The following is a 22858-nucleotide window of genomic DNA, read 5'->3' on the forward strand; positions in this document are numbered from 1 at the left end:
CCCCAGCCGCACTTCAACAAGCTGATGCGCAGAAAGTGGCTGAGCAGCCCGGAGGCCCTGGACGGCATCGTGGACACGCTGGGCGCCCAGGCCCTGGCCCTGCGCCGCATGCAGGACGAGCCCTACCAAGTGCGTCCACCGCGAAGGCTGGGAGGGCGGCGCGGAGGCAGGGGCGGGACGGCCCTAGGGCCCCGCGTTGACTGTACCTGTACCCATACCCCAACCCCAACCCCACCCCTGAAGGCGCTGGTTGCAGAGCTGCACCGGCGGGCATTGGTGGAGTATGTGCGGCCCCTGCTTCGCGGGCGCCTGCGCTGCCGCTCGGCTCGGACCCGCAGCCGCGTGGCCGGGCGGCTCCGGGAGGACGCCGCGCAGCTGCAGAGGCTGTTCCGGCGGCTGGTGAGTGTGGCCCGCGGGCTCTACAAGCTACTGAGGGTTTTCATCTCTTGTTGCCAGGGCTTAATACCTGCACGATTCTACTGGCCCCCTTTTATTACTAATGAAAGAGAAAGGTAACCTGCAGCTGCGCACCCGGTTGAGCATATGCATCACCACGTGCAAGGACCCGGATTCAAGCCCCTGCTCCCCACCTGCGGGGGAAAGCTTTAAGCAGTGCTTTGAGCAGTGAAGAGCAGTGAAGCAAGGCTGTCCGTGTCTTTCTCCCTTTCCCTCTCTATTTCCCCCTCCCCTCGCAATTTCTCTGTGTCCTACCAAATAAAATACAACTTTTAAAAGGATTGAGAGAGGAGAATCAGAGCGTCACTCTGGCACATGCGATGCTTTGGGTCAAATTTGGGACGTCATACTTGAGAACCCAACACTACCCACTGCACCACCTCCCAGTGGGTCCCCTGCTTGGCTTTGGGTGGGGGGCCCGGCAGGAGGCCTGTGGGGCGGGGTGTGACCGCGCACTCCCGCAGGAGTCGCAGGCCTCGTGGCTGGACGCTGTGGTGCCGCATTTGGCCGAAGTGCTGCAGCTGGAGGACACGCCCAGCATCCAGGTGGAGGTGGGGGTGCTGGTGCGCGACTACCCCGACATCAGGTGAGCCCCTACCCCCGCCCCCGCGCTCTCTGGGATCCCCAGGCCGGGCGTCCAGCCTCCCCTTCCTGCGCACCAGTGGCTGCGAGCAAGTCCCTGGCGGCTCCGCCTTCCTGCTGCCTCTGGCTCCCTACAACCTGTCTGTGCCTCAGTTTCCTCATCTGCTCCAGCGCCTCAGGGACTCTTCTCATGGGGGAGGTGTGTGTACAAATACATACGTATATGTGTATGTAACTGTGGTTAGCACAAGTATGTGCATTTAAAATATTTATTTAGAATAGAGTCAGGTGAAATTGAGACAGAAGACAGATAGGGAGAGGCAATCAGTTTCACTGGGGAAGAAAGGGGGAGGGAGAGAGACACCTGCAGCCCTGCTTCATCGCTTGTGGCACTTCCTCCTGCAGGTGGGGACTGTTCTTGAACCCCAGTCCTTGCACACTGTCATGTGCACTCAACCAGGTGGCCACCACCCAGCACCTGAATTTATTTATGTGTTTATTTATTTTCTCCAGAGTCCTGCTCAGCTACAGTTCATGGTGGTGTTGGGTATTGAACCTGGGACCATTGGTGCTCAGGCATGATAAGTTTTTTGCATAACCATTATGCTACTTTCCCAGCCCTGTCTGTTGCTGGAATTTTGCTTAAAGTGTGAGGCCTAGAAAACTAAGGAAGGGGAAAGAGTTCAGTGCCATCAGTCCTGACAGTGGGAACAAGATTGGTGGTTTGGGAGTACAATGGTAGCGCAGCGGGTTAAGCGCACGTAGCTCAAAGCACACAAGGATCCCAGTTCTAGCCCCCGGCTCCCCACCTGCAGGGAAGTCGCTTCACAGGCAGTGAAGCAGGTCTGCAGGTGTCTCTCTTTCTCGGTCTTCCCTCTTCTTGCCATTTCTCTCTGTCCTATCTAACAATGATGGCATCAATAATAACTAAAACAACAAGGGCACCTATATATATAGTGGTGGTTTTTAGTTTTCCCAGAACACTGCTCAGCTCTGGCTGAGGGTGTTGCTGATGACTGAACCTGGGACCTCAGAGCCTCAGAGCCTCAGGCATGAGAGTCTTTTTTTTTTTTTTTTTGCCTTCAGGGTTATCGCTGGGGCTCTGTGCCAGCACTATGAATCCGCTGCTCCTGGAGGCTATTTTTCCCATTTTGTTGCCCTTTTTGTGGTTGTTATTGTTATTGTTATTCCTGTTGGATAGGACAGAGAGAAAACGAGAGAGAAGGGGAAGATAGAGAGGAGGAGAGATAGACACCTGCAGACCTGCTTCACTGCTTTCGAAGTGATCCTGACATCAGTCCTTGAGCTTTGTGCCATGTGCACTTAACCCGCTGCACTACCCCCCCCCAACCCCCTTGAGAGTCCTTTTATGGAACCATTATGCTGTCTCCCCAGTCCTCTTTCTTTCTTCCTTTTTTTTTTAAGTTTTATTTTGGATAAAGACAGAAATTGACAGGAAAGAGGGAACTAGTGAGGGGGGAGACAGATAGATACCTGCAGACCTGCTTCATAGTTTGTGATGCTTCGCCCCTGCAGGCGGGTAGCAGGGGCTTGAAAGTGTGTGCTCAACCAGGAGTGCCATCACCCGGTCCCTCTTTTCTCTTTCTTCTCTTTCCTTTTTTCCTCCCTCCGTCCCATTCTCTCTCTTGCGACAGATACAGAGAGACAGAGAGAAAGTGAACTAGACCACAGCACCAAAGCTTCCTACAACTCAGGCAAGAGCGGGCTCAAACCTAGGTCTTGCACAGGGCAAAGCTGAGCACTATTCGAGTGAGCTACTTTGATGGTCAGACTAGGACTTGCTTATCAAGCCCCCCCCCCCTTCTTTGTTGGTCATGTCTGGGGCTGGATACTCGGCCAGAGAAACAGCACAATGGGATTACACAATAGATGTTCCTGCCTGAGGCCCTGAGGTCCCAGGTTCAATGTCCCACATCATCAGCAGCAAGAGTGGAGCAGTGCTCTGGCCTCTCTCTCATACATGTGAACACATCCTGGGACCAGAAGGTTAGCTCACCAGGTAGGGCTCGTGTTTTGTCACATGCATGGCCCAGGTTCAAGTTCTAAGTTTCAAAACAAAGGACGTCTTACTATTAATAAACTTCTCATCATTTCCTTACTTACATTACTTATGTTGTTTTTAATCACCAGGGTTACTGCAGGGATTCAGTGTCCACAAAACTCCACCAATCCCAGCAGTCTATTTATGTAGTGGTTGAGAGATACAGAGATAGAAAGGGAGAGAGCCAAAGAGGATGAGAGACACCTGCAGCCCCGCTCCACCACTTGTGACACTTCCCCACTGCAGGTGGGGACTGGGGAGCTTGAACCCTGAGCCCTCGGGCATGGTCACATTCTACCAGGTGTGCCACTGCCTGCCTCCTTACTTACATTCTTAAACCTAAACCTAACTAGTTCTGTTTGAAACAATATTTATTTTCCAATCTCTTTCATTCCAGTTGAATTGTTTTTCCCAGTTAGAGAGAGACTACAGCACTGCTCCACTGCTCATGGAACTTTCCCTGTGCATGGTGCCTGTGTGACGACCAAGGGGATTTGAGCCGGGTCCTCGTGCAGGATAAAGTGTGCTCTCTACCAGGCCCCTTTCTTGTGGATTTCTTTTAGTCTAAGGAGGCAAGTGGTGAGAACCACTCACATGTACTTTACACATCCCTATTTTAAATCTCACCTCAGGTGTAAAATGTATGTGCTTTTTCTGAGGATTCTTGAGTTCCCAGAAGGGTCTTACTTGGGAACAGATGAGCCGACAAATCTCTACTGTCTGACTCATTGAAAAAATGAACATGGGGAAGTCGGGTGGTAGCGCAGCGGGTTAAATGCAGGTAGCCCGAAGTGCAAGGACCAGTGTAAGGATACCAGTTCAAGCCCCCACCTCCCCACCTACAGGGGAGTTGCTTCACAAGAAGTGAAGCAGGTCTGCAGGTGTCTATCTCTCCCCCTCTCTGTCTTCCTCTCCTCTCTCCATCCTATCCAACATAGATGACATCAGTAACAACAACAATAATAACTACAACAATAAAACAACAAGGGCAACAAAAGGGAATAAATATTAAAAACAAAACAAGGGAGTCGAGCGGTAGCTCAGTGGGTTAAGCGCATGTGGCGCAAAGCACAGGGACCAGCATAAGGATCCCGGTTCGAGCCCCCGGCTCCCCACCTGCGGGGGAGTCGCTTCACAGGCGGTGAAGCAGGTCTGCAGGTGTCTTTCTCTCCCCTTCTCTGTCTTCCCCTCCTTGCTCCATTTCTCTCTGTCCTATCCAACAATGACGACATCAATAACTACAACAATAAAAAAGGGCAACAAAAGGGAATAAATAAATAAATATTTAAAAAAATACCAAAACAAATAATCCAGCTGGGTTTTCGGTGCCTGTTCTGGAGCTGAGGAGGGTGTGATGGGCACAATTTTGTGGTGTTGGATCTGGGGTGGGGGCAGCTAGAGGACAGAGCCACCTTCCAGCATGTCGGCTGCTCTGGGTTGGGGGAAGGTGCCCTTCTTGGGCGAATGTGACTCTGGGAATGGGTTGGGGTGGGTGCTGCAGTGAGGGTGCCAGTGTTAAATATAGGGGTGCAAGTTCTAGGATGGGTCCTGGGTTGAGTTCTGTAGTTGAGTTTTGGGGTGAAATCTGCAGGTGTGTGCTTGGGGTAAGGTGGGGTGTGGGTGAGAACTGTGGGCATGTGTTCAGACCAGAAGGAGGTTCTGGAATCAGTTGGGGGGGGGCTGGAAATGGCTGGAAGTAAAATTTGGGGGTGGGGGGCCACAAAGGGAGTCCAGAACTAAGGGTGTTCTGGGATGGATGGAGGTCAACCACAGGGGTTCTAATGGGATCTAGGGGCCCTGAACCCCAAACCTCAACCTCTCTTCTCCCCTAGGCGGAAGCACGTGGCCGCCCTCCTGGACATCCGAGGGCTGCGCAGCGCTGCCGCTCGCCACGAGATCCTTGCCGTGGCCCGGGATCTGGAGCTGTCAGAGGGGGGTGCCCTGCCGCCCCCTCGGGACCGGGCCTTCTTCTCGGACATCCCAGTGGCCCGCCCGCCCTTTTGCCTTGGCCTCCCTCTCTCCCTGGGCCGGCTGCCCCTCTCCCGGCTCACCAGGCCCGGCCTGGCCTGCCTGCCCTGGCCCCATTCTCCTTCCCGGCCCCGGGCCCAGCGCTGAGCCCCTTCCTACTCTGGTGCCCACCACCCCACCCCCAACTTTGCTGCTGACATGCGAGTTCTCCTGGTCAGACGCCCTCGCCCTGTCTCCCATCCTGGGAGTCACAGAGCCCCATGGGAAGATCTTCAGAGACCTCCTCCCTCGCCCAGACCAAGGACTCTCCCAAGGCCACGGAGCCCATTCCTAGTGGCCCTCCTGGCCAGGCCCTCAGGCCTGTAGCCTTCTGAAAGGCTTGACAGAAATATCCCGGGCCAGCCCCCCCTTTTCCCCTCACCTCAAGGTCTGGCCGCAGTCCAGCATATTAAGGAATGTACGATACTTAGAATAAAGAGGTTTCTATTTAACACAAGGAAGGGCCGAGTCCGCCTCGTGTGAGGGGAGGAAGGGCCGGCGCGGGGCCCGGGGCCAAGGGCTTCTCACACACCCAAAGCCGGGCTGGGCTCCAACTCCTGGCAGGCGGGCTGCAGAACCCACAGAGTCCCAGCCCCAACCCCACACCCCCAGACTGATGGGCTGGGCCAGCCCCGGTGCCCAAGCTGTACCCTCTGGATGCTGGCACGCCTCATCCATCCTTGTGGGGAAGATGGAGGTGGGCAGCCTGGCAGCGGCGTCCAAGAAAAGTGCCTCCACGTGGGAAGCGGCCAGTCCCCCACCCCTGCCCCCCAGGAGCCCATCCCCACGGAGCCCAAGGGCAGCCCCTGCTGACCCCTGCCCCTCCGGCACTCTGACAGTCATGATGGACACTTCCTGGCATGTTATTTGGGCCTTTCTTTCTTTCTTTTTTTTTTTTTTTCCTGAGAAATCGGAAGGAGGAGGCAGCCAGGGGTCAGCGCGCGCGGGGGGGGGGGGGGGGGGGGGCCGGCCTGGACCTCACACGCACGCAAGTCTGAACTGGGAGGTGGATGCCCTGAGGCCCAGGGCCCGACAGGAAGTGGCCCAGCTTTGGGGGACTCCACACCCCAACTCCCAGAGAGATAGCCCTGCCCACAGCATAGAAGAGGAGAGGGAGACAGGCGGCGGCGGTGCAGTCTGGCGCAGGCTGTGTGCGCCTTTCCTGATTTTGTGTCCCATTAGAAAGCTTATAGGAGCACGGGGAGACACAGGTGCTGGTGTTCCTGGTACAGCACACACATTACAGTGAGGACGGGGTTCCAGTCCCTGGTACCCACCGGTATCACTGTGGGAGCTTCATGAGCGGCAAAGCAGTGCTGGAGGGGTGTTTGTCTTTTTCTGTCTCCCCCATCCCTCTCTATTCAATATATATATTTAAGTTTATTAGGGGGAGGCAGGAAGTGGTACACTGAGTAGGTGCTGGAGCTGAGGGTCTGAGCTTGAAACTGAACTTGGAAGCATGAGGTTCCAAGTTCCCTCCCCCTCCCTCCTTCATCTCCTTCCTTAATAAAATCTCCTTTTTACTTTTATTTTTTTTTGCCTCCAGGGTTATTGCTGGGGCTCAATGCTGACACTATGAATCCACTGCTCCTGGTGGCCTTTTTTTTCTTTTTCATTTTATTGGATAGGACAGAGAGAAATTAAAAGAGGTGGGGGAGATAGAGACGGGGGGGGGAGAGACACCTACAGACCTGCTTCACCGCTCAGTTTGTGTAACACCAGACTAGAATGCCGAGGTCGTGGCTCACTCCCTGGCACGCCATGCATGAGAGTGCTATCTGGCTTCCTGCTCCCTCACAGCTAAATAAATAAACCTAAACAAAAGGTGAAGTGTGTGACCACAAACACACAAATGCCAGGAGGGGAGAAATGCAAGTAAAACCTCTTAACCTGCATTTGGTAGGCGATCATCTGAAGATAGTTTGTGATAAGTTAGTTACAAACTTGTGATCCAGGGGCGCAGTAGATAAAGCACAGGACTCTGAGCATGAGGTCCTGAGTTTGATCCCTGGCATCACATGTACCAGAGTGATGTTCTGCTTCTCTCTTTTTTACTAATAAATAGATGTGTATTTTAAAAAAAGTATGGGAGTCGGGTGGTAGCGCAGCAGGTTAAACGCACATGTTGGACCGGCATAAGGATCCCGGTTCGAGCCCTGGCTCCCCACCTGCAGGGGAGTTGCTTCACAGGCGGTGAAGCAGGTCTGCAGGTGTCTATCTTTCTCTCCCCCTCTGTCTTCCCCTCCTCTCTCCATTTCTCTCTGTCCTAGCTAACAATGATGACATCAATAACAACAACAATAAAAACAAGGGTAACAAAAGGGAAAATAAATAAATAAAATATAAAAATGTATAGTATCACAGATAATGAATATGCAAGCACTAACCAAAAGAAAGAAAGGTGTGTTGCCTTTCTGTTAATACCAGAGGAAGTAGAATTTAGATAGAGGGACATTTCACAAGTCAAAGCAGGTTAATTAGGACAGGTGACACTCCTAAACTTGCACCTAATAACATCTTCCAACATATGACATAAGAGTGGACAGAATCGCCAGCACAGCACTCACAATGCTCCAATCACAGTATTTTTTGTTTCTTTGTTTTGCCACCAGGGGTTCTCTGTGGCAGTGACACCACCACTCATGGCAGGTTTTCTTTTCTTTTTTTTATTCCCTTTCTTTGCCCTTGTTTTATTGTTGTAGTTATTGTTGTTATTGATGTTGTTGGATAGGACAGAGAGAAATGGAGAGAGGAGGGGAAGACAGTGAGAGGGGAAAGAAAGACAGACACCTGCAGACCTGCTTCACCGCCTGTGCAGTGACTCCCCTGCAGGTGGGGAGCCAGGAGCTCCAAGGAGGATCCTTATGCCGGTCCTAGCGCTTTGCTTCACGTGCGCTTAACCTGCTGCGCTACTGCCTACTCCCTATTCAGATATTTTAACACACTTTATGTCTCTACTGATAGATTAAGTAAAAATAAATAAAACTGAATTTGAGCCACACAATTCCTCACCTTGAAGTAACAAATGCTGTAACCCACTCCACCCAGTGGTGGCTAATCACACACTCAAGTTCACCGACCCTCTCAGGTAGCTTCTAGTTTCACGGGCTGTGAAGTTGCCACTCTGTCTCCGTAACAGTAAAAAGCTGCAGACTCAGCAACCCACAGGTCTTCCAGGATTCAAGAGAGCTCAGGACGTACGATGAACAGCCCCCCCCCCCCCAAGATGAGCAGGAGCACTAAGTGAGGACCGTGAAGTGTCCCTTATTGGAGGCTGGGGCTTGGGTGGGGGCAGCCACGGGGGAGCTGAGGCTGGAGGAACTGCTGGAGGCCGCTCCCCTACTGTTTTCTGAGAGGTGAAAACAAAATAACTCTGAGCTGGAGGGCGCTGGCATGCCCACTCACCTGGCTGTGCACCTGCTTTCTCAGACAGGGCACTCAGGCCCCAGCCCCAGCCTCCTGCACTGGAGACAGCTGCCTGCACTGGTGTCTTCTCCTCTCGCTCTCCTTCTAAAAGGGTAATCTTTAAGAGACATGAAACACTAATGACTAAGATAAATAAGTAAATAAATGGGGATGGCTAGGGACACAGCATCGTGGTCAGGCAATGGTTCATGCCTGAGGCACCAAAGGGCCCAGGTTCACTCCCTGAACCACCATAAGCCAGAGCTGAGCAGTGCTCTGGAAAAAAAAAAAAAAGAGAATAGGAAAGAAAGGAAACAATAGGCTAGGCAGTGGTGCACCCGGTTGAGCATACAGGCAAGCGTGTGTAAGGACCCAGGTTCAAGCCCTCCTGTCCCAACCTGCAGGGGAAAGCTTCGTGAGTGGTAGAGCGGTGCTGCAGGTGTCTCTTGCCCTCTCTCTGCCTTCCTCTTTGCTCTCAATTTCTCTGTCTGAGAGAGAGAGAGAGAGAGAGAGAGAGAAAGAGAGGAAGCAAGCAAGCAAGCAAGCAGAAAATGGTCACCTAGAGGTAAATACCTCATGCAGGCACGCAGCCCCAATGATAGTTGTAGCGGCAATAAAAATAGATAAATACACGAGGGAAAGAGAGAAACAGGCTGGGGGTGTGGACCTGCCAACACCCACGTGCAGCACAGAAGCAAGTACAGAAGCCAGGCCTCCCACCTCCTGCATCCCATGAAGAATTTTGGTTCATATTCCCAGAGGGGGAGATGTGAGAGGGAAGATGACCAGAGGGCTCTGAGCCCCAATTCTATCAGGACCCAGAGAGGGCAGAAGAAAAAAGGAAGGATGTGCAGACGCAGCAATAGGAGTAGGTGTGACTTAGAAAGAAAGAGAAGGGGGCCCGGCAGTACCGCAGCAGGTTAACTGCACAACTGCACGTGGCACAAAGACCAGCTAAGGAGCCCAGTTCAAGCCCCCGGCTCCCCACCTGCCCGGGAGTCACTTCACAGGCAGTGAAGCAGGTCTGCAGGTGTCTGTCTTTCTCTCCCCTCTCTGTCTTCCCCTCCTCTCTCCGTTTCTCTCCGTCCTATCCCACAACAACAGCAGCAATGGCAACAACAACAAGGGCAACAAAATGGGAAAAATGGCCTTTTAAGAGCAGCGCATTTGTAGTGCAGGCACCCAGCCCCAGCGATCACCCTCGAGGCAAAAATAAAAAGGAAGGGAAGGCAGGGCCACAGGAAAAAATGGGCAAACATGTAGATAAACAGATAGACAGATTGTTATAGAAATGATAATCAACGGTGGCGCACCTGGTTAAGCTCACACATTACAGTGTGCAAGGACCCGGGTTCAAGCCCCCTGGTCCCCACCTGCAGGGGGAAAGCTTCCCTCGCTATCTCTCCTTCCCCTCTCAATTTTTGTCTCTATCCACTAATAAATATGATGATGATGATGATGACAGAGTTTTTAGAAATAAGAATCAACCCATATCTGTGATTTTGGGAGAACCACTGCAGTTCCCAGTGGAGGAAATGGGGACACAAAACTCTAGTGGTGGGAACGGCAAGGAATTGTTCTCCTGTAATCTTGTAAACCAACATAAAATTATTATACTAATTATTATAGTATATATTAACTATATAATAACCATTATATTATACTATATTATATTATACTATATCATATTATATTAATTATATTATATTATAACATTATAACATAACATATTATAATTATTTTATATTATAACAACATGTTATAACTTATGTTATATTATATATTATATTAATTATATTTTATTATATTATAACATGTTATATTATATTAATATATATTAATTATATTATATCTATTGTATTATCTTATTTTATTGATTATATTATATATTATTTATATTATATCATATCATATTATTCATATACCAATACAGCACAGGTCATGGGGAGTCGGCGGAGGGGCTCTCGCCCGCGTGCTCTGGACTCGGACGCGGTGGAGAGCAGGACGACCTGAGCCAGGCGGCCCCCGCCCAAAGTCCCGGCGCCTAAACGGTGTGTGGCGGGGAGGACTCGGGGCTCCAGCCCCCACTGCCCCTCCCTGTGAAGGGGGAGAAACTAATAACAGACACAGGGGGGGGCGGCTGGCTTCTACACGGCCTGGGTTCGAGCCCTGGCACCTCACGGGAGGGGGGCAACGGTGCTGCTGCATCTCTCCTTCTCTTTGTCTCCATCGCTTTGAAAGTGATTGGCGCACGAGCAGGGTTCTAAAAAACATTAAAGTCCTGGGACAGGGCGGTGGCACACAAGCCCACACACGAGGCCCCGGGTTCAAACCTCACCCCCGTCCCCACGCGCAGGTAGCAGGTACCGTCTGAGGCCCGGCCGCCTCCTTCCTGCCCCCACAGAGCGCTCGGTGTGGGGGGAGCCTCTGGCCGCGCGCTCCCCGGAAGCGGAGCTCTGCACTGACCTGAGCAGGTGAGCCAGCAGCCACCGTGGGACCCTCGTGAGGCGACAGAAGCCAGCGCCCCGCCATCTTGAGCAGGTGGCGCGGTGAGCGCACACGAGGCCAGAGCACGGGCGCGTGTCTCGGGCAGAACTTGGCCAGAGCGCATGCTCCACGCAGCAAGGCCACGTGCCGAAACTGGGAGCCGTGTGCAACCGCTCGCTCCTGATTGGTCAGTTGTGAATAGTGCGGAGTGCAACCAGTCTTTAAAGGCTGAACCGACACTTGCCCCTAGAGAGGCAGTTTGTCACCTTGCTGCCCTCCTACCTGCTCTGTGCAGAAGCCTATGCCCCAATAAAAAGGCGTCTGGGAAAGATATTGCCCTCTTGCTAATTTCTTTAAAAAAAAAAAAATTTTTTTTTACTTGGGTGGCGGGCAGTAGCATAGCGGATTAAGAGCACGTGGCGCAAAGCGCAAGGACCGGCATAAGGATCCGGGTTTGCGCCCCCCGCTCCCCACCTGCAGGGGAGTCGCTTCGCAGGCGGTGAAGCAGGTCTGCAGGTGTCTGTCTTTCTCTCCCCCTCTCTGTCTTCCCCTCCTCTCTCCATTTCTCCCTGTCCTATCCAACAACGACGTTAACAACAACAATAATAACTATAACAACAATAAAAACAAAGGCAACAAAAGGGGAAATAAATTTAAAAATAAAGAAAAAACATTGAAAAACAGAGAGCTAGCTTTGACTTAACAAGTGGGCATAGCTGAGGAAGAATCTCAATAGAAAACAAACTTGAAAGAGAAGAAAGACCGAAAGTCAAACAAGGTGAGGACAATTTCCAAGAACCTAGCTCAGAACGGCCACCAAAGAAATCACATACACACAGTGGGGAGAGACAAGGAGAAGGAAGAGAAGGGAACACAAGCAATATTTCTGAATCTTTTTTAATCCTTTAAAAAACTTATTTATTATTGGATAGAGACAGAGAGAAATTAGGGGAGGGGGAAATAGGAAGAGACAGACACCAGCAGCCCTGCTTCACTTGTGAAGCTTTCCCCCTGCAGGTGGGGAGTAGGGGCTTGAACCTGGGTCCCTGCACAACATATTGTTTACGCTTAATCAGGTGCATCACCACCTGGACCCAGATGGTTTTTGTTTGTTTGTTTTTATTTTTAAGACCTATTTCATGAGAGAGCCAAAAGCAATGCCAGGGATCAGAAACAGGACCTTATGTCTAAGGGTCAACACATTAGATACTGCGCCACCTTCTGGCCCACTGTTTTGTTTTATTTAAAATATATATTTTTTAGGGGGAGGGGAAATAGCATAATGCTTATGCAAAGAAACTCTCATGCCTGAGGCTTCTAAGTCCCAGGTTCAATACCCTGCACCACCACAAGCCATATATATATTTTTTCATACATATATATTTAAATTTTTTTTTTACAGGGCCGGGTGGTAATGCACTGAGTTAAGCACACATAGTGCAAAGTGCAAGGACCAGTGCAAGGATCCCAATTCCAGCCACCGTCTCCCCACCTGCAGGGGCGGTCTCTTCACAGGCGGTGAAGCAAGTTTGCATGTGTCTTTCCCCCTGTCTTCCCCTCCTTTCTCAAATTTTCTCTATCCTATCCAATAAAACAGAAAAAAAAAAAAAGGCCAATAGGAGCAGTGGATTCGTAGATTTATTTTATGTTTATATTGTTTATTCATCTTGCCACCAGGGTTATCACTGGGTCTCAGTGACCACTCCAGATTCAAAGGAGGTCTCGAAACTTTACATCAGGCTCCACCTGACGCTGTTGACTGGCTACGGAAGAAGGGCAAACGCTAGAAGAAAAGTGCCTGCACAATGTCTCCATTGCTCCCCTGGTGGGCTGCCAGGGTAAATATCTGAAACAATATGGCAGCCAGGCGGCTACAGTCCCTCCCCCCTTTTCTTCCCCTTTTATAGTATCATATTACTATAGAGGCAGACAGGGAGAGAGGAGAGACACCTTCTTTTCCACCTGTGAAGCTCCCCAGCTGCAGGTGAGAATCAGGGGCTTGAACCTGAGTTCTCACACATGGTAGTGTATACACTTCACAGAGTGTACCACCATCCAACCCCTAAAGAGTATGTTTATGGGAGTTGGGCGGTAGCGCAGTGGGTTAAGCGCAGGTGGTGCAAAGCACAAGGACCAGCGTAAGGATGCTGGTTCGAGTCCCCCGGCTCCCCACCTACAGGGGAGTCACTTCACCGGCGATAAAGCAGGTCTGAAGGTGTCTATCCTTCTCTGCCCCCTCTGTCTTCCCCTCCTTTCTCCATTTCTCTCTGTCCTGACAACGACGACATCAATAACTACAATAATAAAACAATAAGGGCAATAAAATGGAATAAATATTTAAAAAGTGTATAGTTATTTATAAACATGACAAAGGGAGAGGAGAGAGGAGAGCATCACTCTGGTTCATGCAACGCTGGAGATCAAACGAGACCTCATGTTTTTAAGTTCAAAGCTCTACCACTGTCCCACCTCATAGGCAGCCAGAATAAATATTTGAAATAAGATAGTAGCCCAGGAAGTGACAGAGTGGCTTGGGGTTTGGACGTCAAAGCATGTGGTGCCCACTGTGACTCCCTAACAGTGCATGAGCCAGACTGAGGCTCTTGTTCTCTCTCTCTCTCATTAATAAATAAGTATTTTTCCTTTCCTTAATTTTGATAGGACAGAAAGAAATTGAGAGGGGAGGGGGGAGACAGAGAAGGAGAGAAAAAGAGAGGCATAGGGGCCTAGCTGTGGTGCACCCAATTAAGCACACACAGTACAGAGCTCAAGGACCGACACAAGGATCTGGGTTCGAGCCCCCGGCTCCCCATCTGCAAGGGAGTCGCTTCACAGTTGGTGAAAGAGGTCTGCAGGTGTCTCTCTTTCTCTCTCCCTATCTCCCCCTCCCCTCTCAGTTTCTCTCTGTCCTATTCAATAAAATGAAAAAAAAGAAAAAAATGGCCGCCAGGAGCAGTGGATTTGTAGTGACGGCACTGAACCCCAGCGATTACCCTAGAGGCAAAAAAAGGCATAGAGCTCCACAGACACCATGGCGTTAGGGCTCCAACCCAGGTGCTCAGCCTGGTAAGGTGCAGGCGCTCTACCAGGTGAGCAGCCAGAGGCCCTGGGGAAGGAGGCACAACCACCTCTCCTCCCTCACCAGCCCAGCGCAGCGCTCACCTCGTTTTATTTCCTTTCCTTTCAACGAGTGCTTTGCTTTTTTTTTTTTTTTTCTTTCTCCTTCCTCCAAGTAGCACCTACTAGAATTGAAAATGCATCTACCCTTTGACCCATCAGCTCCACTTCCGGAAATTTATTGCTTTCCTCGCACATGTGGAAAATGAATCCCTCCTGAGCACGCTGCACATAATAGGAAACAGCCTGAATGTTCATCAATAGCAGGAGACTAAATAAATCCGGGAGAGGGTAGATAGCACGATGGTTATGCACAGACTCTCATGCCTGAGCTTCCAAAGTCTCAGGTTCAATCTCGAGCATCACCATAAGCCAGAGAGAGCATTGGAAATAGATAGATAGATAGGGCTGGTTGGTGGCACACCTAGTTGAATGTGTGTTACAGTGTGCAAGGACCTGGTTCAAGCCCCCAGTCCCCACCTGCAGGGGGAAAGCTTTGCAAGTGGTAAAGCAATGCTACAGGTGTCTCTCTTTCTCTCTCCCTATCTCCCCTACCCTCTTTATTTCTGGCTGTCTCTATCCAATAAATTTTTTTCAAAACTTTAAAAATAATAAACAAATCCAGGGGGGCCAGGTAGTGGCACAGCTGGGTGAGCTTACATGTTACAGTGTGCAAGGATCCAGGTTCGAGCTCCCAGTCCTCATATGCAGTGGGAAAGCTTCGAGTAGTGAAGCTGCAGGTGTCTCTCTGTCTCCCTCTGTCTCTATCTCCACATTCCTTTCAATTTCTGGCTGTCCCTATCCAATAAAAATAAAGATTAAAAATAGATAAATAGGGGGTCGGGCGGTGGCGCAGCGGGTTAAGCGCATGTGGCGCAAAGCGCAAGGACCGGCGTAAGGATCCCGGTTCGAGCCCCTGGCTCCCCACCTGCAGGGGAGTCGCTTCACAGGCGATGAAGCAGGTCTGCAGGTGTCTATCTTTCTCTCCCCCTCTCTGTCTTCCCCTCCTCTCTCCATTTCTCTCTGTCCTATCCAACAATGAATAGCGTCAACAAGGGCAATAATAATAACCACAACGAGGCTACAAACAACAAGGGCAACAAAAAGGGGAAAAATGGCCTCCAGGAGCAGTGGATTCATGGTGCAGGCACCGAGCCCAGCAATAACCCTGGAGGAAAAAATAATAATAATAAAATAGAAAAAAAGATAAATAAATAAATAAATCCAGAGAGTGCCTCTGCTAGTTAGACCGCCCACATCCATCCATGCTTGCGGTCAAGAGCGGCACTCAGGAGTGGACAGACAGTCACCAGCTCACAGATCTGCATGCAGGACTGGGGAGACAGCATAATGCTTCTACAAAAAGCTCTGAGGCCTCAATTTCATGTGTGCTCAACCAGGTGCGCCACCATCCGGCCCCCTAGGCCTCAATTTCATTCCCCGGCACCACGTTTATTTTCTATAGAAATCTGAGCCCCTCCCTAGTTGTGTGTGCTGCAGACCTGCTCCCTCGCTCTATAATTTGTGCTTCACTCTTGAGTCTTTGAAATAAGAGCTCTTAATATGTCTTGTCACTTCCTGTAGCCCTTCCTTATCTTGTGCTTTCTGTCTCTTGATGAAGAAACCCTTTAGTCACAGTGAGGTGATGGTTGTGCTGACCTATTTTACTGCCCCTGGTCATTTGACCATAAGTATGTCAATCGAATCATCTTGCTCTATTTCTTACACTTACACAATGCCATGTGCCCTTTATCTCTGAATCGGGCCGTGGGAGGAAAAGACACTATCCTCCACTTCTTTCTTGGTCATGAAAACATTCTTGAAAGTTACCTGAAAGGTTTTTTTTTTTCTTCCACATTTCCCTGATGTGACTTCATATTTATTGATTGATTTTTTTACTATCTTCATTTATTGGATAGAGACAGCCAGAAATTGAGAGGGTAGGAAGGAGAGGGAGAGAGAGACACCTGCAGCTCTGCTTCACCACTGGCAAAGCTTCCCCTGCAGGTGAAGACTGGGGGCTCAAGCCTGGGGCCTTGTGCACTGTAACATGTGCGCTCAACCAGGTGCACGACTGCCCAGTCCTGTGACTTAACATTTACAGCAATTATTCTGGTGGAAGTGACTTCCTTCGAGTGTGTGAGACCAAGAACATATGTCAGCTTCCCCCGACACACACCTGCAATTATTCACTTAATATATCAAGATAGTTGTTTTTACAGGGTTGAACCCCAGCACCACATGGAAGTACCATGACATCAGAGAAAGTACCAGTGCTATGGCATCTCTCCTTTCCTATATGAACATAAAAAGCAGCCCAGAAACAATAAAATTGAGGCTCAGCAAAATAAATATATAAATAAGTCATACAAAAAAATATATTTCTTCCTTTCCTGCTCTAAACCTTGATTTACTTTCATACCTTATTCCACTGGTTAGAATCTCCCATAAAATATTAAATAAGGGGCTGGTTGATGGTGCACCTGGTTGAGTGACCACATTGCAGTGTGGAAGAAGCTGGGTTTAAGACCCCAGCTTCCCCCCCAGCTGCAGGGGGAAGCTTCATAAGTGGCAAAGCAGTGTTGCAGGGGTCTGTCTGCCCCTGTATCTCCCCCTTCCCTTTCAACTTCTGTCTCTATCCAAAAATAATATATAAAATATATCTAAAGTAAAAGAAGCCACCGTTAATTTTCTCATATTACCACCAGTCTCACAGAGAAAATAATTAAATTATTTTGGGCTGGGGAGATAGCACCATGGTTATGCAAAGAGATTTCATGCCTGAGGCTCTGGGGTCCTAGGTTCAATCCTCAGCATCACCATAAGTCAGAGCTGAGCAGTGCTTTATTTAAAAATAAATAAATAAATAAATAAATAAGTTCACCATTTCACCATTATATATGATGCTAGGTGCAGGTTCTTGGAAGATTGTCAGAATAAGGCTGTGTCTCATTACCACAAGCAAAACCTGGGTTCAAATCCACTTGCAGAGGGGAAACTTCCCAAGCAGTGCAGCAGTGCTGCGGGTGTCTCTTCTTCTCTCTTAGCCTTTATCAAAATAAATAAGCTTTCTTTTGTTTTTGTTTTTTCTAGAGCACTGATCAGTTCTGGTTTATAGTGGTGGGGGTGGGGATTGAACCTGGGACTTCGGAGCCTCAGACATGAGTCTGTTTGCATATCCATCATGCTATCTGTCCCCATCCCAGGATTGAACCTTGGACCTCAGAGCCTCAGGCATGGAATTTTTTTTTTTTTTTTTTTTTTTGCATTATCATTATGCCATCTCCCCTGACCTGTTTCTTTTTATTGCTAGTTTTGTTCTTGGCTTCCTCCAGGCTGCTAAGTTGGAGGGGTGGGGACAGGACACTAGTCAGCTTCCCTCACCCCCTATAGGGACAGAAGTCACTGGCAGTCCAGGTTCAGTTTCTGTGAAGTTGGGTTTATTTTTGCTTCACCCTAAGTCCTAGGTTGCAGAGTTTCAGGGCTGCCTGCAAAAGCCTGGGACACTTCCCAAAGCTTTGAACAGTGTTATTTGCATTGCCCAGCCTTCACAGCAGAGGGCAGTGGAGGGGAGCTCTGCAGTGTGCGATTACTCAAGGTCTGGGAAGATTCAAGTGGCCTGTCCACTCCAAGGCCACACTGGTCACTGAGGGAGATTAGACCAATTATCTTTGTCACATTGACTGGTCCCAAGGAGACTAGGTGGGTGGGGTAAGGTAGGGGTGGAGGAGGGGCAGTGGCGTAAGGCTCTGATATGGGCTGAGTGTTGGGGGCAGCTGAAGGCAGGGTGCTCTGATCTCCGGGTTCCTTCTTTATGGCCTCGTATATCTCCAAGGCCCTGGCTGTGTTGGCCTGGGTGACTCATGGTCCTGTATTTTCTTAAGTCCTGTTTACGGTTTTGAAAGTCTTATAAAAAAAGAAAAGAAAGGGAAAAAAAACCTTTATTATTGTTTTTCCCAGAGCATTGCTCAGCCCTGGCTTATGGTGGTGCTGGAGATTGAACCTGGGAGCTCTAGAGCCACAGGCATGAGAATCTGTTTGTATAACTATTCTACTATGTCCCAAGTCTAAAACACTTTGTATAAATTATTTCTGTACCAGGAAAGAACTCATCCAGTACAGCGCACACTTGACTAAGCATAAGGACCTGGGTTCAAGTCGCTGGCACCACATAGCAGTAACCAGACCACGGCAAGCTGCATGGACAGTGCAGTGGTGTCTCTCCTTCTCTCTGTTTATCTCTCCCACTTCCTGTCTCTACCTGAATTTAAAAGGGAAAAACAGTCAGTTGGGAGCAGTGGAATCACATAGGTGCAAAAAACTGCAGTGGGAAGACAGTTGGGTTTTTGCAGTGCTGTGATTTCACCCCCCTGGACCGACTTCGGCACTCCTCATTTCACAGAGAGGGAGACAGCACAGCACCAGAGCTCCCCACAGTTCTGGGGCTTGAAGCTGGGCCACAGGTGTGACAAAGCATGCAACCTGCTTTTGAGCTGTTTTGTTTTTTTTAGTTTATCATGAGGGAGAGAAAACAAGAGATACCAGAACCCTGCTGAGTTCTGACCTCGGGTGGTGCTGGGGAATGAACCTGCAGCCTCTGAATAAACCTGCAGTTTACTCAGTCAGTAAACTGGTGTTTTAATACAGGGTGGGGAGCCTTTTGTTTTCTGCTACGGGCTATTTTAGATTCTAATAACATCATCTGTGGGTCATAAAAACCATCAACTTAAAAAATGAGCATTTGTTCCAGAGTTCTATCCCACTTGAGAAAGATAAAAACAGGCTGGGGGTTTGGACTGACTTGCCAACACCCATGTCCAGAAGAGAAGCAATTACGGGAGCCAGAACTCCCACCTTCTGCACCCCAGAAAGAATTTTTTTTCTTACCCCCGGGGAGGGGGAGAAATGTGAGGGGGAAATGACTAGAGTGCTCTAAGCCCCAATTCCATCAGGACCAAAAAAGAGAAGAGGAAAAAAGGAAGGACATTCAGAAGTAATAATAGGCGTAGGTGTGACTTAGAAAGGAAGAGGAGGAACCAGGCGGTGGCACACCTGTTTAAACACACGCATTACAACGTGCAAGGATTCAGGTTCAAGTCCCTGGTCCCCACCTGCAGGGGGAAAGCTTCATGTGTGGTGAAGCAGAGCTGCAGGTGTCTGTCTCTTTCCCTTCTTCTCTTTATGAGAGCACTGCTCAGCTCTGGCTTATGGTGGTGTGTGGGGATTGAACCTGGGACTTTGGAGCCTCAGATATGAGAGTCTCTTTGCATAACCATTATGCTTTCTACCCCCGCCCTCTCTTTTCCACATTCTTCTCAATTTCTGTTTCTATCCAATAATAATACTTTTAGAAATACTCTTAAAAAGAGAGAAAACAGGACCATAAAAAGGACAAAAGCATAAATAGACAATTATAGAAATAACAGTCAACCTGTATCTGTGGCCTTGGGAGAACCACTGCAGTTTCCAATGAAGGGAATGGGAAAGATGGTGAAATTGTAATTTTTATCTCATAATCTTTGATATCAATAATTTTAAAAATGAGCCCGCAGGAGTCAGGCGATAGCTCAGTGGGTTAAGTGCACAGGGTGCAAAGCGCAAGGGCCCGGCTTAATGATCCCAGTTCAAGCCCCCGGCTCCCCACCTGCAGGGGAGTCACTTCACAAGCAATGAAGCAGGTCTGCAGGTGTCTGTCTTTCTCTCCCCCTCTCTGTCTTCCCTCCTGTCTCCATTTCTCTCTGTCCTACCCAACAACAACAACAGTAATAAGTACAACAATAAAACAAGAGCAAAAAAAGGGAATAAATAAATAAAAATGAGCTCGTGAAGTGTAACAATATTTAAAAAGTGTTTTTAAAATGTTTTATATTTATTTTCCCTTTTTCTGCCCTTGTTTTTTTATTTTATTTTATTTTTATATATTGATAGACACCTGCAGACCTGCCTCACCGCCTGTGAAGCGACTCCCCTGCAGGTGGGGAGCTGGGGGCTCGAACCGGGATCATTACACCAGTCCTTGCTTTTTATTGTTATTATTGATGTCATCGTTGTTGGATAGGACAGAGAGAAATGGAGAGAGGAGGGGAAGACAGAGAGGGGGAGAGAAAGATATACACCTGCAGACCTGCTTCAGCACCTGTGAAGCGACTCCCCTGCAGGTGGGGAGCCAAGGGCTTGAACCCGGATCCTTATGCCAGTCCTTGCACTTTGTGCCACGTGCGCTTAACCCACTGAGCTATCGAGATTGACTCCCAATAATTTTATTTTTAAGTGAGCACTTAATATTGCTATGAAAAAAAGCCCTCGGAATTCAGGCAGTAGCGCAGCGGGTTAAGCACATGTGGTGCAAAGCACACCAACAACAACGACAGCAATTAACAACAACCATAACTACAACCATGAATCAACAAGGACAACAAAAGGGAATGAATAAGTAAATAAAATTTAAAAAAAAAAAAAAAAGCCCTCTTTGCCTTGGCAGGGTCAGATGTTCCCATCCCCGCTCTAGCAGGCCAAGCTCCCTCTCCCCAGCTCATAAATCCTGTGTGTTTGACCAGGGCCTTGCATAATCACCATTTCACCATTCCAGGTTCCTTTTTTTTTTTTTTCAATAAAAGAGAGATCACAGCAGAGGAGCTTCCTTCCCCCCCCCCCAATAAGAGAGAGATCACAGCACAGGAGCTTCCTTCCCCCCCACCCAATAAGAGAGAGATCACAGCACAGGAGCTTCCTGTTGCCACAGCACCTCCCATTGTGATGACAGGGCTGGAACATGGACCACATAAAGGGCAATGAGGCACCCTACCAAGTGTGCTTTCTGGTCCCATAACTAAGTCTCCAGGGGTTGAAAAAAAATCCATCTTCATATGTTGTTTGCTGGCCTTACCACAATTACCCCCTTCCTACCACCCCATCTCCATCACTCTCTTCTTTTATTCTATCCAGGTGGAGAATAGAAGGTGTCACCTCCTTCTGTCACTTAAATAAATTATGCTTCAGAATCAGGGTCTTTGCAAATGCTGTTCCACCTGCCTGTAACTCTTTTCCAGACCCACCAGTTTTCCCCTATTTACACCTTCAAGACTCAGCTCGAGTGGCCAGGGAGATGCCTCAGCAGTGCAATGAGGGCTGCCATATATATATATATATATGCCAAAGGGATGTCTGGTTTCCTCACTCTCTTCCTCTCAGATTAAATAAACAAAGAGAATCTGTATGAAGAAGATAGTGAAGGGACCTCGGAGGTGGTGCAGTGGATAAAAGCAATGGACCCTCAGGTGTGAAGTCGAGTTTGATCCCCAGCAGCACATGCCAGAGTGATGCAATGGTTCTCGATCCTTCTCCTTCTCATAAGGAAAAAAAAAAGTCTGTATCTTCAATGAACTGATTATAACACCAGAAGAGTTATGCCTAGACTATAAATGAATCATGAAAGCTACCATTTATTTATGAGAACACAGTATTGATGTCTCACCACCCCCCTGTGGATGGGAAGCCCCATGAGGCCCCAAGCAGCTTGTGACAGCATGAGTTCAGCAAGGAATGGGGGCAGAGAGGGGTTCCTCCCATGTGTGGGATTAACGAACCGCAGACAGGGCTGCATTAGGGGTTTGTGGTTATGAAAAAGGCTTTCTTGCCTGAGGCTCCAAAGTCCCAGGTTCAATCCCCCTAACCACCATAAGCCAGAACTGAACAGGGCTCTGGTAGGAAAAAAAGGGAAAGAGGGGCGTCGGGTGGTAGCACAGCGGGTTAAGCGCATACGGTGCAAAGCACAAGGACTGGCATAAAGATCCCAGTTCAAGCCCCCGGCTCCCCACCTGCAGGGGAGTTGCTTCACAGGTGGTGAAACAGGTCTACAGGTGTCTTTCTCTCCCCCTCTGTCTTTTTCTCCCCCTCTGTCTTCCCTCCTCTCTCTATTTCTCTCTGTTCTATCCAACTACGATGACATCAATAATAATAATAAAAACAATGGCAGCAAAAGGGAAGATAAATATAAAAAATTTAACAACAATAATAACCACAAAAAAGATAAAACAAGGGCAAAAAAAAAAAATCTCCAGGAGCAGTGGAGCCCCAGCAATAACCCTGGAGGCAAAAAAGGAGAGAGAGAGAGAAAGGGAACCAGTTCTTTTTTTTGGGGGGGTGGGGGGAAATACCAGAAGTGGAGCGAACAAGGACTGGAAGAGGAGTCGGGGGTGAAGGAATGCACCTGGGATAAAGGAAGCAGCAGGACCAGCTGTGAGCAGAAAGGCTATGCCCAAGATAGTGGGGGATGTGTCGAGAGGAGGTCCCGCGTTGGAGACAGACCTAGAACAGACCAGACCCCCAGGGGCTGGAGGCAAGCATCAGACAAAAGCTTCAAACTAGACACACTGTCAGGATAGGAGGGTGTCACTAGTGGTAGAGCAGTGCTGCAGGAGTCTCTCCATCTCTGTCTCTCAACCTCTATCAATAAAATAAGTAAATAAAACAGGTAGGCCAAATGGTGGCACACCTGGTAGCATACAAGGTTTCTAGGCTCAAAGACCCAGGTTCAAGCTCCTGGTCCCCCACCTGCAGGGAGAAGCTTCACTAGTAGAGAAGCAATGCTGCAGGTTTCTCTCTCTATCTCCTCATCTCCCCCTCCCCTCTCAATTTTTTAAAAAAAAATTTTAATTATCTTTATTTGATAGAAACAGCCAGAAATTGAGAGGAAGGGGGAGATAGAGAGGGAAAGAGACAGAGAGACACCTGCAGCTCTGC

General features: G+C 49.0%; 2 protein-coding genes and 1 long non-coding RNA gene across 3 annotated transcripts in view; 1 reads left to right on the forward strand and 2 right to left on the reverse strand.

The window, feature by feature from the left end:
* EXOC3L2 (exocyst complex component 3 like 2) overlaps positions 1–5564 on the forward strand; it is a 31094-nt gene extending 25530 nt beyond the window's left edge. The window contains exons 9-12 of the mRNA XM_060186160.1: positions 7–129; positions 244–399; positions 921–1042; positions 4933–5564. Of these exons, the coding sequence (XP_060042143.1) occupies positions 7–129; positions 244–399; positions 921–1042; positions 4933–5215 (684 nt within the window). The 3' untranslated portion in view covers positions 5216–5564. The remainder of the gene's footprint in view (positions 1–6; positions 130–243; positions 400–920; positions 1043–4932) is intronic.
* The window catches only part of PPP1R37 (protein phosphatase 1 regulatory subunit 37), a 131173-nt gene that overhangs the window by 45541 nt on the left and 62774 nt on the right, over positions 1–22858 (reverse strand). The gene's annotated exons all lie outside the window — the stretch shown is intronic.
* Positions 20768–21444, reverse strand: LOC132537053 (uncharacterized). Its single transcript, XR_009548562.1, has 2 exons — positions 21354–21444; positions 20768–21191 (listed from the first exon to the last, which is right to left on the reverse strand). It is a non-coding gene; the product is annotated as an uncharacterized LOC132537053 (long non-coding RNA).

The sequence above is a fragment of the Erinaceus europaeus genome, chromosome 2 (genome assembly GCF_950295315.1).
Source record: "Erinaceus europaeus chromosome 2, mEriEur2.1, whole genome shotgun sequence".
Classification (NCBI taxonomy): domain Eukaryota; kingdom Metazoa; phylum Chordata; class Mammalia; order Eulipotyphla; family Erinaceidae; genus Erinaceus; species Erinaceus europaeus.